The following is a 13,663-nucleotide window of genomic DNA, read 5'->3' on the forward strand; positions in this document are numbered from 1 at the left end:
CCGGACGGCGCGCGCACACTCACCGACCCGGACAGAAAGGAGAGAGGACAGAAGCAAAAGACAAAACACGCCACGACCAGAATCGAGAATGCAAACGAGTATCAAACGTCAAGCAAGCAAAAATAAACACCCGCCGCGCCACAGGAACGTCGGCCTCCTCCTCTCCCGTACACCTTGCACTTGCCAGCTGTTCCTCCTGCTTCGCATTTACGAGTTTTCCTTTTATCGAGGCAACCTCCCCGAGCAGCGTGGCCTCGCACGCACGATGAATTGTGCGTTGTTTAGTTAGTTACGCGTGCGCCGCCATTCCAACCCGACAGGCGCGCAACGCAGAAAGCCTTCCCGACAGAAATAAAATACGAGCGCGCAAAAAGGAAAGACAGAAGCAGCAAGAAGGAAAACGGCACGGCGCGCCGAGGAAATACGTGCGGGAGGAGACATACTGAGGGAGAGAGAAACACGCGACCGAGCGCGTACGTCGAGCAAGGGAGCGAGGCGGAGAGGGCGAGAATCGAAATGGAGTAAGGATGAAGTAAGAGAGATACGCCAGCAGGGAACAAAACAACTAAAACGCCACGCGAAAAGGACACCGAGCCTGCGAGGCGACCCAGAGAGGGGGGGAAGCGGTACGGAAAGGAGACTGGAGAACGAGGAGAGGGGGGAGGGGCGGCAATTTAAATGCGCCAGCGTTCGTCCTCGGCCGCCCGCAGAAGCCGGCGCTGCTGCAAAGCCGATGACCTTGAGCGGGCGCCCTCCCTCCCTCCTTCTCGCTCTCGGCCGCCGACGCGCGCACACCCAAAAATATCGGTGCGCTAAATCCTCCCCTCCGCCTCCTCCACGCCACTTCCCACAGCCGCTACGCCAGCCACGACGACAGAGCTTCCTACTCGACTCGACGACCCTTTCGGAGAAGAAATGAAAAGCAGGTGAAAGAAGAGAGGGGAAAAAAAGCCACACAAAAACGAAACTGCCAAGCACCCAACAGCAGCAGCAGCTCTTTAACGGCGAAGCGAGATAAGCCAGCGCCCGCGAGTTCCACGTAGCGAACACCGGAGCTAGCGCATAGGGAGGAAAAGAAAAACAGATTTAGGACACCCAAAGGCCAGCAAAACAAACTGCACGACACGCTGTACGGATGACGACGACGCGAAGCAGTAAAAAAAAAAGGGGGGGGGGGGGGGGGGGGGTTGCGAAAGGAAGCCGAGGAAAAGCAAAACCAAAAAAAGAGCGCACATCATCCGCTCGCTCGAAAGACGAGAGTAAAAAGTAAAGGGGGAAAAAACACGAGAAGTGGAGAGTCCGGGATGACTGGATCACGGCGAACGAGCGAAACGCAATAAAAAAAAAGCGCGCGCGAGCAACTCCCGCTAACGGAACAAAGGCAAAAGAAAAACGCCCCATAAAAGGATAAAACAAGCGAGCAATAAAAAAAGAGTCGGGCGAACAAAATAAAGGGCGAAAGGATCCGGGAATAAGACAGCAGCGCGGAAATTGCCGAGCCGAGCTCGCACAAGAAACAACAACGAAGGCGCATAATAGTCACCGTGAACTAGCGCCAGGGAAAAAAAAAACTCGAAACGAAGAGGTCAGATAAGTACGCGCCAGAGGCCAGGAATTAGCGACAAAAGAAAGAAAAGAAAAAGCCAGCCCGCCTATCGATGCCGAGAATGCGCGTAAGCAAGGAAGAGTGGAAAAAAAAAAAGCCAACCGCCAACTCCCACCCGGGTACGAACAAGAATAAACAGACGACTCGTCCACAATAAAGCAGCGGCCTAGAGAGGTAAGACAACACCAAGACAACGACAACGAAAAAGAAGGGGAAGAAAAAAAAGCGCCCGAATGGGGGACGGGGGGGGGGGTGAAAGCGGATAAGCACAGGGCTGCGAGATAAACAGCTAGCCAACCGGGAAAGGCAGGGCCACATAATAAAAATGCACGACCGAGCGCACCCCGAAATAACGAAAACCGGTGGAGCTCAACGCGCGGGGGAGGAAAAAAAGTCCGGGGAGAGAGAAAGCATAAACGCAACGGAACAAAAAAACGGCAACAGAAAGAAGGGAAAGAAAAAAAACCGGTGCCGGCCACAGCGCCAGCACGACGAAGTAAAAAGAAGGCAAAGCGATAGGAGGAGAAGACATCAAAGGACAGGAGAGATGGCGAAAGAGAAGAAAGAAAGAGGAAATAAAAGTTCGAAAAGAAAAGAAGGGGATAATACACCTCCGCACGTCGAGCGCAACCAACGAGTTGCCCCGCCGCCCGCTCTCTCTTTCTCTCGACGGCGTGTTGCAAGCCGCCGAGGAGGGAAAAAAAGCGCGCACACAAAAAAAAAATGGGGGGAGAGGGGGGGACCAGGCGCGTGAGAAGGGAAAACACGAGAAGCAGCAACAGAAAAGATACAAGACGACGCGCGCCCGCCGAAGTAGAAGGAGCGGTGAAAAAGGAGCGCCCGCCCTTCCCCCCACCGGGAGAAGGAGGAGGATGAATAAAGCAAGATGAATCACGAAACGGCTGCGGCGCGGACGACGAAAGGAAACAAGTCGGTGGGAGACTGCCAGCCAGCCATCACGGCCGCCGCCCGCCTCCTCCCTCCTTGCGCGGAAGCAACAACAACGCCGCGGCGAAACGGCACCCCGCTCTTGCCCCTCGCCGCTCCTTTTGTTGGTTTTCTTTTCGCGCGCGCTCGTGGGTCGGTTGTCATTTTCTCTTGGGCGTCCAGTTCCTCCTTCCTTTCGCGAGAGGACGTTCGCCCGCCGATCAAACCAACCGCCCGGGAAGGAAGCGGAGGGCTGGCAGTCCGTCAAGGCGTGCATGCGCGTTCGTACAACTGGGACGGGGAGAGAGAGAGAGACGAGGCAGGGACAAGGTGTACGATCGTGAGCGAAGCAGCACATCACATCACCGAAGGCAGCGGCGGCCTGCGCGATGGAGCGTTGCGAATCGCGGCGGAGACGCTGGCGGCGAACGGATTCGTTTCTTTCGGATTCATTCGAAAGAGAACTCCCGTACACAACACGAAACCGTCAGCCGGACGATCTCCGCCAACAAAGGAATCCCTACGCAGAAGAATAAACAGCAGTGGGCTTTAAAGGAGCCATGAAGACTGCTTAGTCCAGATAACAATGATACCAATATCATCGCAATCTTCGAACAAGTAACGGAGATATGAAAGAAAACGTGTGGAGCAGTCGCGAGCCACTAGCCAATTTCCCGCAACTTTTCTATGACGTCACGGAACCTTGTTTGTGCGATTGGCGGCCGCCTAACTGACCTGTCGCGACAACACATGACTGGACGTCTGTAAATGGGGCCTCTAGTTCCATTTGACCGCATCACTTGAATGCTAACGTGGGGTTAACGCGCTAAAAATTATGTTTTATTGTTGGCCCGTATGACGTCATTCTTGCTCATAACGCGTCACGGTGGCGCAAAATTTGAGTTTTCAAACACTTCTTGCTCTCTTTTTCGTTAAAAAACATATTTGTGGCTGTAATGGACCTGAGTGAAATACTCAATTCTAGTTCTTTCAAATTAAACAAAGTTGTATTTTCTCTTCATGGCTCCTAGACCCTCACAGAACACTTCGAACGAGAAGCAGCAGCGTATGGGAAGGGTGGCGGCGTAGTCAATATATGGGTTACGCAAAGTGATAGGTCGGATACAGCCTTGGTACAGCTGTCAAAGAGACAGCGTGCAGGAGGGGAGGGGGGGGGGGGGCATCAAATTTCTATTTTCGAATAATAAAAAAATATTAAAAAGCGAGGAGAGGACGGAAGCGTAGCTGTGCCAAACAACTCCCCCCGCATACCGGCAGAAAACGAGGACGAGATGTCAAACGGCGGACGATGATGCCGCGTCGACGTTGACACGCTTCATTTAACCCGGCGGCGATTGCGGCAATCGCGAGCCTGCCAGCGATGGCGGGAAATGAAACGCGCTCCAAACGGCGCACACACACACGAGATGTTCCGTAATTGAACGGGGCACGGGGGGACGGACGGCAACGTAACACCTCGGAGGGAGGGCTGACGTCGCAATCGTCCTCCGACGGCCCAGCTTGAAAACACGCCGCCGCGCTAGCTCAACGTTATTTCCGACCTCTGCGCCCTCACCCAGCTCTCTCCGAGCGTAACTGACACAAAGGAATGCCGAAACAATTCATCCCGAGGCGCTCGTTTGGGCGCGTCTATTGGGGATAAGTTAAGTAGGAGATTCGTGTTCAAAGCCCCGTGTCATAAGCTCGCGCACTGCGACAGAAACACTAGCTTTCTTCAGTAACGTCGCGGCAGAAAAGGGTCGGTGAGAGGCACGCGTAACAATACGGTGGCCTTTAAAAAACGCGAGAATACGCACAGGTGATTTTAAAGCCGAAACATCTATTTACTGAACACTCCCTCGCCAGACTTGGCACGCGCTCGCTATCAGGTCTTGGACCACCTAGTGAACAGACCGCTAACTTAGAAATCTGATCCCGGTCCAGATAAGGCAGATGAAATCCAAATGATTTAGCGCTCTCCCCCAACGCACTAATCCACGCTGAACGACGTCATTTTCAATTCTAAAAGAGCGCCCAAATCGTCAGCTAACAAGGCCGTTCCTTTCGGTCCACACATCAGCCATCCTTGGACGCCGGAGTCAATGAGCCCAGCGCGATTTCCGCCACCAACCTTCGGAACCTGCTCGTACCACGGCAGAGCAGATAAGACACTCAGCTCAACAAACGTCCACCTGCGACAGCCGTCGTCTTATCGAGGCGGCGCGGATAAGAAATGTCAAAGCTATGTCACCTAGCGACGGACAAGAATTGCGATAAGCAAGAGCAAATAGTCAACAAAGAACAAAAAAAAAACGGAGGGGGGATTATCGCGCTCAGATGCCGTCGCACCAGTTCCTCCTTCCTAGGTAGCAATCATCTTTACAGGGAGACAGATCAGCAGCGCACGAGGCCTTAGCGATAAGAGACGGCACCGGATACAACACACACGGTACACTCGATTGTCGTGTTGCCCAGATAGCGCCAGATAAGATGAAGAGGACCCAAGGAAAACCGAAAGGACAAGGTACAGCCGAGACAAACATCCGCCTTATCTCGCGACTCATCCCTACCGAAAGGAGTCGACTTCGGACCAAAGAAAAAAAAGTGACGTCGACAAATTAACGAAATCAATACAAGCAGCAACGAAGTCAGCGGTACACAATCATCGAGCCATCCGGCAGCAGATGTCGCAAGCATAACGACCTTGCCAAACGCTAGACTGACGGTATTTCCAAACCGGGAAATGTCACAAAAAAAAAGGGGGGGGGGGAAGGGCGCGAATATTCTAAAAGAGGTGTGGCGCAAACCAGGACCGAGATTGAATTGCCTTTCGTAAGATCGTCGCCGCCTTCCAGAAGTGCGCACGAGAGCGAACACGGCTCACCAAGCGCACTGCAATGGTGACGAAATCATCTCCCGCACGGACGACGCAATGAGGAAGACGACAGCCAGGCCAGGCGCGCGTGCTAACTCGACGCGAAGCCAATTCGGGAAGCGACGCAACGGTGCGCATAGTACGACGATCCCGAACTGCCGTAACGGAAAAACCTTCCAGACGGAGCCGTTATTATTCAATAAAAAAAAAAAGCACCACCGCTTGATCACGCGTCGAGTATCAGATAGTGATAACCTGAATCCGTGTTAGCGTAGATGGTCTTGAAAGCGCAGTTATCCAACAATTAAACACCGTCCCCTTCAATCACGCGACGCCTCGTACGCAGACGAACTTTGTTTTGGGTCACCTTCCTCGGTGGTCAAGGAGGCATGAAACAAGGTCCAGCCGGTCTTTCGCGCATCCATTGTATGGAGATACGTCCACGTACGCGGCAGATAATCAGGGATTTAGCTCGGAGAGGAGCCAACTTTTTGCGAACGTATAAGGACGCCGATTCAGCACTATCTACCCCGCCCGCGGTCAGCAAAACGGCCTTGGAACAAAAAAAAAAATGCTCGCTTACTGACCAGCGAACATTCCCGGTGTTATTCGTAAGGCAGGTTGCACCTCAGTTGTGAAAAGCGCTTGTAAAGAGCCCATCCTTGCAAATTCCCAACCGTCGTAACACAGCCGAAATGACCACTGAATGCAGCGGGGGAAAAAATATGGCAGTTGCTGCGCGTGTGCTTCGGATTATCGCTAACGTTCCGTTCCCCGTGGAAATACCGTTACAATGCGCTAACACCAAATTACAAAAAAAAAATCTAAGCTGCGCCCACAAATACGAAAGAGAACACGGTTCCTTAACCTCCGTCAAAACATTTTCACCACACGACGTGTAACACGGGCTACCTTTTGGCCAGACCTTAGATTGACCTCCGCGAAGACGGCTGAAGTGCCATTGATAAAGCGCGTGCGAAAGAAGAAAAAGTTAAGCGCAGCGCCAGACGCGAGAGAGGACCTTGAACGCGAACGAAAAGAAAGGAATGCTAACGCCGAGCGCACAGAAGAGAGCGTTCAATCATCCCGAGTACTCGCTCGAAGCGGACGGCAACCAGGGTCATTTCTCATGCACCAGCTTCGAAAAAAAAAAAAAAAAAGGAAGAACAAGAGTCCCTGAACTCGGCAGGAAATTTCCAGTGCGTTCGCTAACCCGCCAGCGACCACACAAAATATAATATGGAAGGGGGGCCAGCAAAGAAAGCTCCGACCGACAAATGCTGCAATCGCGTGAAAATGACAGTCGCGCGAACACCACCGGCCCTGCCAAAGGCAACGCTGTAACGTTACGTAGTCAACCAGGTTGTACGATGTCGCGGCGAGGATTTACCGTTAACAATAATCGATTTTTTTTCCCCAATTTTTCGCTCAAACGAGACAGAAGGCGCAACATGGCGGCGGACGGAGCAGCGCAAGGTCATCTTCGCTAATCCCTACACCGCAATAGAAGCGCGATTTAGGCTACCACTGGGGCAACAAAACAGCGCCACCTGAGCAACCCAGGGCGGTCAAATACCACTACCGCAAAACCCTCAAGGCTGCTCCGGATTTTTTTTTTCTTTCAACTTTTATCTAATCATCGCACACACTGCCCTCTCGTAGGGAGGTGGCAACGCTTCTATAAAGAGGAGGAATTCCGCCGGTGCTCCGGGCGTCCAAGGTTACCGCTCGACACACTCATTCTCCCACACGAGAGGCGTGTACGCGCACTGTCATCATTATTATTAACAGGACTTCCCACAGGCCAGCCAGCCAGCCGCGTCGTTCGGCAGCAGGTAAAGAACAAGAAGGCGGCAGCCGGCAAAAGAAACAAACCGGCAAAGCGACCACCCGACGCCAAACCGGACGAGCCGCCGCGCAGACACGGCAGAACGGAGAGAGCAGCCCGGCGGGTGAAGGAACAACAAAAAGTAACCGGCGAAAGGAGGAGGAAGGCACGTATGGCGACGGCACCACGGAGGGGTGTGGGAGGAGGGGGCGCTTGCGAAAGCGCCGCTGGCTACGAATAAAGCAACAAAGCAAGAAACGCGCTCACGCGCGCCGGGGCTCTCTCGCGCAGGGAGAGCACCTGCTTGGGAAGAAAAATCGATATTCCGGAATTTTCCCCCCCTTGCCCCGCCAGTCTGCTTTTTTTGTTTCTTGTTTTATACGTTAACGCTCTCTTGCTCGCAGACTGACACAGCGGTTTTCTTTCTTCTGCCCGCTCCCTGTCACCGTCTCTTTCGGCTTTTCCGTCAGAAACGGCGCTGCCTTTGCAACTCCTTCGCCACAAGTCGGTTCTGAAAAGTTGACGGATGGGAATGGGACACTCTCCGTCTGCTCTTTTTAATTCAGATTAGTGGGAAATGGGAAACCAGTAGTGCTCACGTACACGCTACGTCGGCGCGAAGGGTCCTACGAGCGAAGCGGCAGCGCAGCTGGTCTTTCCGGACTGAGTGCACGGCTAGCGGGCGACGAGGAAGCTGCGGCCAGCACTGCCTTCGCCGACTGCACACGTTTAGAGGTTCACCCCTGGGGCGAAGGAGTTGCGGCGGAGGAGCGCCTGCAAGGGCCGCCGCCGCCACGGCCAGTGTTCGCGCGACCCAATTTCGGCCCGTGCAAGCTTTGGGCGGCGTATACGTTGCGCTCAGGCGGCCCGTAACGGTGAAACATGGCGGCTGGCAACAGCGGCACGGGGGGGAGAAGTAGGTGAATCGGAGGCTCCTCCGCTGCTACACAGGGAGGGGGAGAAAAAGAGAACACAAAAATCGAGTCGCGCCACGGGTCGGTCGCTCGGCGCCGGAGGGGGGCGACGACTGTCAATCACCGATCGGCTGCGCGATTTCTAAAAACGGACACCGCCGGCGCTTTGAGAGATGTGAGAAGGGGTTTTGTGGCCTACCTTGTGCGAACGCGGACCCACGGAGTTACAAACCTGTCCGGGACGCAGCGTGTAGTAATCCGTCGTACGAACAAAAAACGGCGCCGGCAGCCCCGACAGAGAACCGAAGCAGCAAAAACGTGCGGCTCGGATGCCGCCGAACTGCCAGCGCAGGGAGAAGGAACACAGGGCTCGGACGGCGGGCACATTTCTCGGTCGCCGGAGCGAGCGACGGTGTATCCAACATCGAGCGCGCCGACGACACACCGACGACGACGGGGATGGTGCTTACAGGGTGGCCAGGTGGTGGTGGTGGTGGTGGTGATGAGCCGCTGTCTGCGCGTACAGGTGTCCCGCGGGCAGCGTCTTCACTTTGCTCATGGCCGGGCGGCGTGCGGTGTCGTCTCGGCCGACATGGCGCCGCTCTCTCGACGACTGGCTGCCGCGGGGGGGAAGGCCGGCGGAGGCAGCAGGAGCAGCCGCGCTCTCTCCGCCAGAGAGTCAACGAACGCGAGCAACGGGGCCGGTCCACGCGCGGAGCGCTCCACGGGGGAGGCCGGCAGCGGCGCGCGGCGCGCCGCCGCCAAGGATGCCTCTTCTCTTCATTGTTCCGCTAAGGTCAGGGACTCGGGCCCGCCGCGCGGCGCTTCCCACTTTGCGCGTTCGCGCCAACTTCGTTCGCCTGCTCCCCCCCTTCTCCTACGACGACGCCGCCGCAACAAGAGAGTGCAGTAACATTCTCGAGCTTCGGCTCACCTGCCTTCCGGAGCCGCGCGCGCGTGCGTTCTTCTCTTCTTTCAAAGGGGGCCGACGACAATCACAACAGTGCGCCCCCCCCCCCTTCCCCCGTGCTGGCATTTCACGCTTCGGGTCGGGGGGGATGGGACAGGAGGAAGTGAAAAAGTGCCGCCGGAGGTGCGAGCGTAGAGAAAGCACGCACAAAAAGAAACCTTTCACGCATCGTAAACCCCCGCCGGAGTATCGGAGGGTTCCCACATCATCAGTAACCCAGTGGAGCGGCTTTCTCCGTTTGTTCCCCCCCCCCCCCCCGAGTCCCCTTTCAGACTTCCCCCGCCTGCCCTTGTGCAACTTGACCTCCCTGGGCGACCTCTGACGTAATTCCGGTAAGCCACCGCCCTCCTTGGCGAGAGTTCCTTGCACCCCCACTACCTCCGTTGCCGCGACCATTACCACGGGCGGGGTAAAAAGCGAAACACGAAAGCTGAGGGCGGAAGGGAGAAGTAGCGCAACGCAATCGAAGAGCGGAAGTAGAAGAGGAGAGCTGCCACACAAACGCCAAAAGAAGAAAAATAACGCGCGCCGGTGCCGTCGTCCCAAAAGTGGGGACGGGGTCACGACGAGTTCATTCACACTCTCTCTTCCCCCTCCCCCCTCCCCAGCTGGCTCCGATGACAAACGCGCACGGCGAGACGACAACACTGGGCCCGTTCGGCGGCCGTGCGAAACAAAAGAACACGAGACTGCTGCTACGCGGCACGGCGACGGTCGGGCCAGGTTACACACTCGCTGCATGCTTCGCGCGCCGCTTTTGCCTCCGGATCAAGGTGACCCCCAGTCGGGCCTTCGACGGCCATCCCCGAGCTTTTCGAGGGGGTCGCCTGCATTAATTTCGCCCCCAAATGACCGTCGAATAAAACGAGAACGACAGCGGCGGTTCTACTGCGAGACCCTTTCCGGGCCGCGCCTGGCATCCGTTCTTGCACGTAAATGCTGCATGCAACTACTGCGCTGCCCGTGCTTTCGCTTCCGCAGCCCGAAGAGTTGTACGGGGGAGTACGCGGTCCTCTCTATTATGTAGCGACGGGTCGTTCCTCTATTTTTAAAGCTGACCGCCCTCGGGGGTGAGAGAGAGCGAGATAGACGGCCCGGGGATCACTTTCTTCTTCTGCCGAGCTGCCCCCACCCTTTCTCCGCCCCCGCGCCCCATTTCGAGCAAAAAGCCGCCCCCCACCGCTCCTCCGGCAAAGGAAACGGCTGCCCGGTTCGAGAATAGCGGGCCGCGTTCGCCACGCTCGGCCAGGAGAACCGAACCGAGATCCGTCGCAGAAGGAACTCCACGTCTGCTGGGAGACAACACTTCCGCCCTGCCGGTCAGGTAGCTGCCGAAGCGCTGTTTACTACGAGGCAGGAAACCCGCGGTACTGTTTTCTCTTTGTTCGTTTCTTTTTTCTTCTTCTTCACAGCATCGAAAGCTTCGGAAAACCCTCGCACAAGGACAACAACAATGCGCTTGGCGTGCGGAATAAGCTTAGTACTCGCACTTCCACTTTAAGCTTCGAATGCCACCCTCTTCTTCCTCTGCATATCCCAACGACGCGGAATCAGTTCGTGGCGAGATGCGTCGATAGCCGGGGGGGGGGCACAGAGCACCGCGGTCGCAAGCAGACGGCAGTCTCTCGGGAGGAACAACCACACAACCGGTACCTTCCGTTTACGGGCCACGCACGCACCGCCCAAACTGGCTCCCCGCCGCGGGGGTAGCCGCACGCGCTATATCTCTCTTAATGCGAGTCCCATTCGTTAGGCGGAGGAGGTCGCGAGACATTGGGGACACTTGGAAGGGAAGAAAAAGTAGCCTTTCAAGTTTCTTACAGCACATACACTGGCGGCGCCATACCACGACTGATGCATACCCTGCTAGCCACCATAGCCAACCTACTTGTAGAAACAAGGTGCCTATACAAATATTTCAAGGTCACAACACACAAAATGTCGCCGAAATTCGTTGTTCAGTAGAAAAGAGCACTGATGCCAGGATGAACATCAGCTTATGTCTCCTGCCTCCCCCCCCCCCCCCCCTTCTTGGAATGAACTCACGGCCACATGCAATCCAACTGTTTACAACTAAGGGATGTGAGCTGCTTTGCAATGCTTGACACTGCAGCGAGTACCCCAGCCGCACGGTCGATTGCGTTTCAGTGCCAGCCGCTTCGGCAAAGAGAATTGTCATTTTCACAGTTGACATCAATGTGGCACCAGGAAGACGAAAATCAGCCTCGCTATCGCTCCCCGATCACATCACAATGCCACCTTCAATTAAAGCTTCAGCCATATTGTTTGCATACTGAGTGCTTATACGGCAAGAACCCTCAAAGGAAACTGGCATAGCAATTAAACAAGCCCCTTCTCAGGAAAATCCCGAAATCGTAAGCACATTCTACAAAATTACGTTGTGATGCCATTTTGTCACCAAAAAGCACAAGCCCAAGCAAGCATGAGTATCTTGCAGCATGCATGATAGAGAAAGCATAGCGTAATTTTTACCCATAATGGAACTACCACTACAGTGCACTACGCACTTTTTTCACAGTACGTGGCAACTTACGAGGAAGCGACACATTAAACGTGCACCACAGCTTTTGACATAAATGAGCCACACCAAAGAGAACTAGTCATTTAGTTTGCGTGGCCACAAAACGTGTGGGAATTTCAAATTCATCATTTGTTCACGCTCCTTCCCGTTAACAAAATCCAAGGTATTCCTCACACAAGGCACTACTTGTAGTGTTCGTTCGATAACCATTCATTTTTAGCTGAAGCAAGACAAAAAATTGCATACCAACTTACAACCTGCCTCTTTGTATCACCAGAAGTTCTACTTAACAAGCAGACGAAAACAAAAGGGGAAAGGAAAACGGCCTTGCAGAAGAGCCACGCCAGCTCTTCACCTCGAGCAAGCTACGGACCTTGCAAAAGAAAAAAAAAAAACGACAATACCTGTTGCTCTTGGACACCTACTCAGCACTGCTTATCAGCGCTATCGCTGCTAAAGGGGACACGGACTTTGTTCTCCACCTGAGTAAGCGCGATACGACCACATTCGACGCAAAGAACCCAGCCTTTGTTTCGTACGCGCACTGCCTCGCCGATAATGGTATTGGAAACGACCACCCCGGAGTGAAACCTTCCAGCAATGCAACCAACGCAGGAGACATGAAAATGCTAACCCTAAAAGAAAGGCACAGGGATGAGGCCGGAGGTTATGTGAAAAGTGGGGCAGTGGCGGTCCCAAGGGGGGGGGCGAAGGGGGCGGTCGCCCCCCCCAAAGAGGTCCTCAGTTTCTTATTTTTAGTTTTTTTTAAGCATGAATTGGTGCAAGGAGGGGAGCGATTCTTTATTTGCCTCGCCCCCCCCCCCCCCCCCCCAAAAAAAAAATCGCCCCCCCCCAAAACCAATCTCTGGGACCGCTACTGAAGTGGGGACAGCACAAAGAAGAATGAAATACAACAACAAGGAAGAAGATTGTACTGGGCGAACAAAGGTCACGGTGCAAGCAGAAACAACTCAACATCTTAGTAGTGCTTTGACTCGGAGCTATTTTGTGCGCGGCTCCTGTATTTCACTGTGAAAGGTAGACTTTTGACAGAAAAACTAACAAGAACACTGCAGACATACAAGTCAAACAAGATGAAAAGTATAACTTTTGCAGTCAAGTGCGGCCACAAGCATACTGCTAATGGCAAACAACCTCTCCGAAGAATGCACCGCATTAACAAGGAACCAGCAACATATGTAATACTGAAGGCGTCCCACCCAGAACAGCTGCCTGGAAGCCCCAAGGAATGGCTATGGGTAGGCACTCCGTGTCACGTTAGACCCACAAAGGTTCATCACTGTAGACAGATAAGATACCTATCCTCTCGGCACAGCCCTCTACAACAAAAGGTATTCGAGGGCACCTAAGCATTTCTTACGAGGTGTGAATGTGAAAGCGCTCATTTCTAATTTTAGGCCACGTGCACTTCTCCGAGAACCGAGAGTTACGTTTTCAGAGTTTCACAATTTCATCGGCACAGGTAACCATTTACAGTTGCAATGTTAGCATGTTGGCTGTACACAGGAATCATTTGGATATTACTACTGGCTAGCCTACCAGTGACTGCTGCACTGTCGGACAAAGCCTACGCAGTGCGTACGTGACGTGTCCCTGCCACACCGCCCGTTTACCACATGGGCATTCCTAGCAGGGCAGTTTATATTTTATTCGTACAAAGCGTGTGACACAGAATGCGCAGTCACGCGAGTTTCGGAGCCGTTTCAATGCTACAGACACCGTCAATGCTGGCTTTTTCACTCAATAGGCCATTTAGAACTAAAAAACAAGTGGTATGAAGTCTGTCAACGTGCCACCGGGGCTCACCTTATTCCACGGCTGTCCATGGAAGTCCTCCGTAGTGCACGGCCGCCTTGCTGCAGAACTACGACGCTCGGCCTTTAACATAGGGGAAGCCTGCAAGCAGAATGGGGGGGGAGCATCAGAACACATGGAAGCCTTTCAGCCAGAATACTACTGCAACTAAAACAAAACAACAAA

At 54.2% G+C, this 13,663-nt stretch overlaps 1 protein-coding gene across 5 annotated transcripts in view; it reads right to left on the reverse strand.

Moving 5' to 3' along the window:
* Nucleotides 1-13,663, reverse strand: part of LOC144145957 (uncharacterized) — a 47,220-nt gene that overhangs the window by 30,240 nt on the left and 3,317 nt on the right. For 3 of the 5 annotated variants that reach the window (XM_077677833.1, XM_077677834.1, XM_077677835.1), the window contains exon 2: nucleotides 13,490-13,579. In XM_077677833.1, coding sequence (XP_077533959.1) covers nucleotides 13,490-13,509 — 20 coding nt within the window. In that variant the 5' untranslated portion in view covers nucleotides 13,510-13,579. Of the gene's footprint in view, nucleotides 1-8,620; nucleotides 8,841-13,489; nucleotides 13,580-13,663 lie in introns of those variants that run through there. The other 2 variants (XM_077677832.1, XM_077677831.1) reach the window with 1 other exon arrangement.

The sequence above is a fragment of the Haemaphysalis longicornis genome, unplaced genomic scaffold, assembly GCF_048455015.1.
Source record: "Haemaphysalis longicornis isolate Haplotype H1 unplaced genomic scaffold, Haemaphysalis longicornis Haplotype H1 scaffold_7, whole genome shotgun sequence".
NCBI lineage: Eukaryota > Metazoa > Arthropoda > Arachnida > Ixodida > Ixodidae > Haemaphysalis > Haemaphysalis longicornis.